The following is a 3,371-nucleotide window of genomic DNA, read 5'->3' on the forward strand; positions in this document are numbered from 1 at the left end:
TATCCTTTAAATTTAGTCAATATCTCATGTTTGTTAATATTACTGACTAAAATTACATTTAACTTTAGTATATCAAAATAACATTTTAAATGAGAATTACAAAATCAATCAAATATTTGATATATGTTTGGCATACCAAATTCAAAAAACAATGATATTTAAATATTTACATTTGGTTTTCATTTTTACTTTGAGTTAAAGTTTTAGTAATTTTGTATTTCTTTAATTTTGTAATTTGTATTAGTTAAAAAAACATCTATATAGTTTTTATTTAATTTTAATATTAGTTATTCACATTTTTTAATACTTGAAGTACTAAACTAAGTTTAGTTCAAGTTTTCACATTTTCATTTTATTTCAGTTTACTTTATTTAATGTTTGTGGTTTTAGGTTTCATTTAGTTAATGATAATAACCCTGCATGAGCAATATAACAATTAACAATTAATTTTTGCAAAATGAAACCAAATATTCAAACATTGTACACATTCATTTAGCATATTTGAAATATCAGTGTTATTTTAGTGTCATTGAATTTTTGAAGTTTTATTATATTTTATTATATTTTCTGTTTTCATTTTAGTTTTAGTTAAGGGTTTAGTCATTTTGTTTGTTTTTATATCTATATAGTTTTTATTAAGTTTTAAAAAATTTGGCAAACACAACACGTTGGTAAAAAACTGATATCTTAAAATAAACCAATGACTAATTTTTGCAAAAGAAACATTCAAGCATTTTATATAATAAATTAGCATGTCAAAATTTAGCAAAATGAAAAATGTAATTAATCGTATTCATGCACATTTTTCTTGAAAAAATCTTCGTTATGTAACATTTTCATCAGTAATTTGCGTAGTTTACAAGATGAAAGTGGTTTGTCTTACAGGGATCAGACTGAGGTTGACGTGCTCTATCGGCAGTGGATAAGCGCTGGTGCACTGCAAGAAAGTGAAATTGGGATTGTGCTTCTTAACGGTTTGGTAAACACAGTGCATGGTCTCCATCGACTGCATTCCACTAGATATCACCATGGGACGACCTACAAAACAAGCCAAAATGTTAGCTTCAAGACATGCCTGCTTCTGGGAGAAAGTAAAGTCAATGTTTTAGTTGGTTTTGATTTCTCTGCAGACTTTATATATGCAATCACCTGCAGAAACTAACTTCAAGAATGGAAATCCAGAAAATCCGCACCGGGATTTGTAGGTTTCATTCTCTTAGCTCTGGTTGAAAATGCAGGTACTCCAGAATAACTGACTTCAAATGCACATGGGAAGCTATTGATATATTCAGTTCTCAGTTCTGCTTGTACTTTTCTCATTCTCACACTTTGGATAGCCTTTTGTTACCGTGAGCTGGGGTGCCATTTAATTAGTCTGAGGAACAACAACTTCTGAAAACATCTACTGATTTTTCATTTCAAATGGCTGTCAACTTCAGTGAGTTTTACCTTTTTTGGCGGTTTTCTCCAGGTAAGGGATGTTGTTGGTGTCTGCTGAGGCAACTTTGAAAAACGGCACATTGATTTCATTAAGAAATTCTATGGCCATCTGACAGAGATAGGGAGAGGAAAAGTTAAGAGGTGCATTAGAGTCTACTTGGTTTTGGATTGACATTTGCATATTTTCTTGCTATAAATCATAAACGTTTTGCATTTGTTCACCTCATCCATCCCTGATGCTGTAAAGAAGATGCCAATGTCATTGGCGTACTGCTGCAGTTCTCTGTACTGCTGGTGACTGAACTCCAGATGATGCTTATGAGCCCCGTAAGTCGGCCCCCAGGCGTGAGGGGACGTGTAGGGACGCTCCAGAGCGTGTTTGGTGAATCTGTGTTCAATCTCACTCTTTTGAAACTTGGCACAATCAGCTCCACAGTCCTGCGTGGAGACAAAAGGGGAAGTAGAGCTGGATTTTGGTTGACAATAGTCATGAAAAACAAATTTCAGAGTGTACAGAAAAAGAGAACGGTCACCGTATTCACTTAAAAATAAAGGTTCTTCACTGGAATTGATGATTCCATGAAGAAACTTTAACATTCATGGAATTTTTCAATTCAACAAAAGGTTCTTTAAAGTAAAAAAAAACAAAAAAAAAACGTTTCTTTAGATTTTAAAAATGTTCTTCACAGTAAGAAAAAAATGGTTCTTTTAAGAACTGCTCACTGAAAGGTTCTTTGGGGAACCAAAAATGGCACTTCATGGTACCTTTATTTTTTAAGTGTGTAGAAGAAACAGTGGAGCTTCTAAAATCTAAAAGTTAATTTGATGTGATGTGTGACTCTTATGGGCTCAGATCATGTTTAAGAAAATGTATAGGAAAAAACACTATTGAAATATATTTATATAACAATGGAGCATAAAATAAAAAATTAGAAATACAGGAAAATTTGATCAAATACAGCAGTACTTTACCTTGGCCATTCGGATCATTTTTTTGGCGATTTCTATGTCTCCTTGATGGTTCTGTCCAATCTCAGCGATGATAAAACAGGGGTTGGAGCCCCCGATTTTTCTTCCAGGACAAAGTTCAAACTCAGCAGACATTTTATCGACTAATTGCTTAACTGATTTATGATTGAGAGGCTGGAGATGTGATCACTAGCGTGCTGGCATCAAGCAAAGGGGCCGCAATGGAGGGCACGCTATGATTTAAAGAGATGCAAGTGCTCCACCCTAACCACCACCAACCCCTACCCACACACTACATTGCACATTCTTTAAGAGCGTGTTGTTGAACCAGATTAACAAGCTGAAGAGCTGAAGAAATACTTCAGTTGTTGTTGAATTTTGAACATGTAAGGCTGTTCAATGTTTAACAGTAAAACTATGTAGGAAAGTAGGAAAACACAACTTACAGGGCGTTGTGCACACAGATGACTTCATGAAAAAAGGTACCACAAAGAGCAACCAAGTCCAATTTTATTGATAGTGTTCTAAAAGATTTACAACTATGCAATTGGACATTATATATACATCAGATCAAAGTTTACAAGAAGGAATATATACAAAGCCTTAATAGAAAAAAAACAGTAGACCTTTTCGTGAGAAGTTGGAGTTATGAAAATTATTTTTCGAAGCTGTAAATAAAACAATGATTATTGAAGTAGCCTACATTTGACAAGAAAATGCTATTTTAGTCTTTCTACTTTCTAAATTTCTATTCATGCTTAATTCAATGTGTCACTTGTAATTATTTGTGAAATTTACTAGCAATTTCCGAGTGACAATTGTTTCTACACCATTTTTTAACAGCACAATAATAAAAAAACATATTTTGTACGATGAAAAAAAATTGCCTTTCATGGGCACTGCATGCCACAAAAACATAGGATGTTTTACAAGAAAATGAAATACTATTTGAGTCTTTCTAC

The 3,371-nt window shown here is 33.0% G+C and overlaps 1 protein-coding gene across 1 annotated transcript; it reads right to left on the reverse strand.

Annotated features, from left to right (window-relative positions):
• Positions 1 to 856: 856 nt before the first annotated feature.
• Positions 857 to 2,604, reverse strand: LOC107566238 (sialic acid synthase-like). The gene is made up of 4 exons (XM_016251626.1): positions 2,413 to 2,604; positions 1,663 to 1,878; positions 1,450 to 1,549; positions 857 to 1,038 (listed from the first exon to the last, which is right to left on the reverse strand). The coding sequence occupies exons 1-4, from the start codon at positions 2,542 to 2,544 to the stop codon at positions 857 to 859; spliced, it is 630 nt and encodes a 209-aa protein (XP_016107112.1). The 5' UTR covers positions 2,545 to 2,604.
• Positions 2,605 to 3,371: the final 767 nt, after the last annotated feature.

Source organism: Sinocyclocheilus grahami, unplaced genomic scaffold (genome assembly GCF_001515645.1).
Source record: "Sinocyclocheilus grahami isolate Dianchi unplaced genomic scaffold, SAMN03320097.WGS_v1.1 scaffold1062.1, whole genome shotgun sequence".
Taxonomy (NCBI): domain Eukaryota; kingdom Metazoa; phylum Chordata; class Actinopteri; order Cypriniformes; family Cyprinidae; genus Sinocyclocheilus; species Sinocyclocheilus grahami.

Coding starts and splice junctions, on each gene's coding strand:
- LOC107566238 (XM_016251626.1), bottom strand. CDS start 2,544: ATGTCTGCTGAGTTTGAACTTTGTCCTGGAAGAAAAATCGGGGGCTCC. Junction 1,879..2,412: donor AAATGATCCGAATGGCCAAG/GTAAAGTACTGC, acceptor GTCTCCACGCAG/GACTGTGGAGCTGATTGTGC. Junction 1,550..1,662: donor CAGCATCAGGGATGGATGAG/GTGAACAAATGC, acceptor TATCTCTGTCAG/ATGGCCATAGAATTTCTTAA.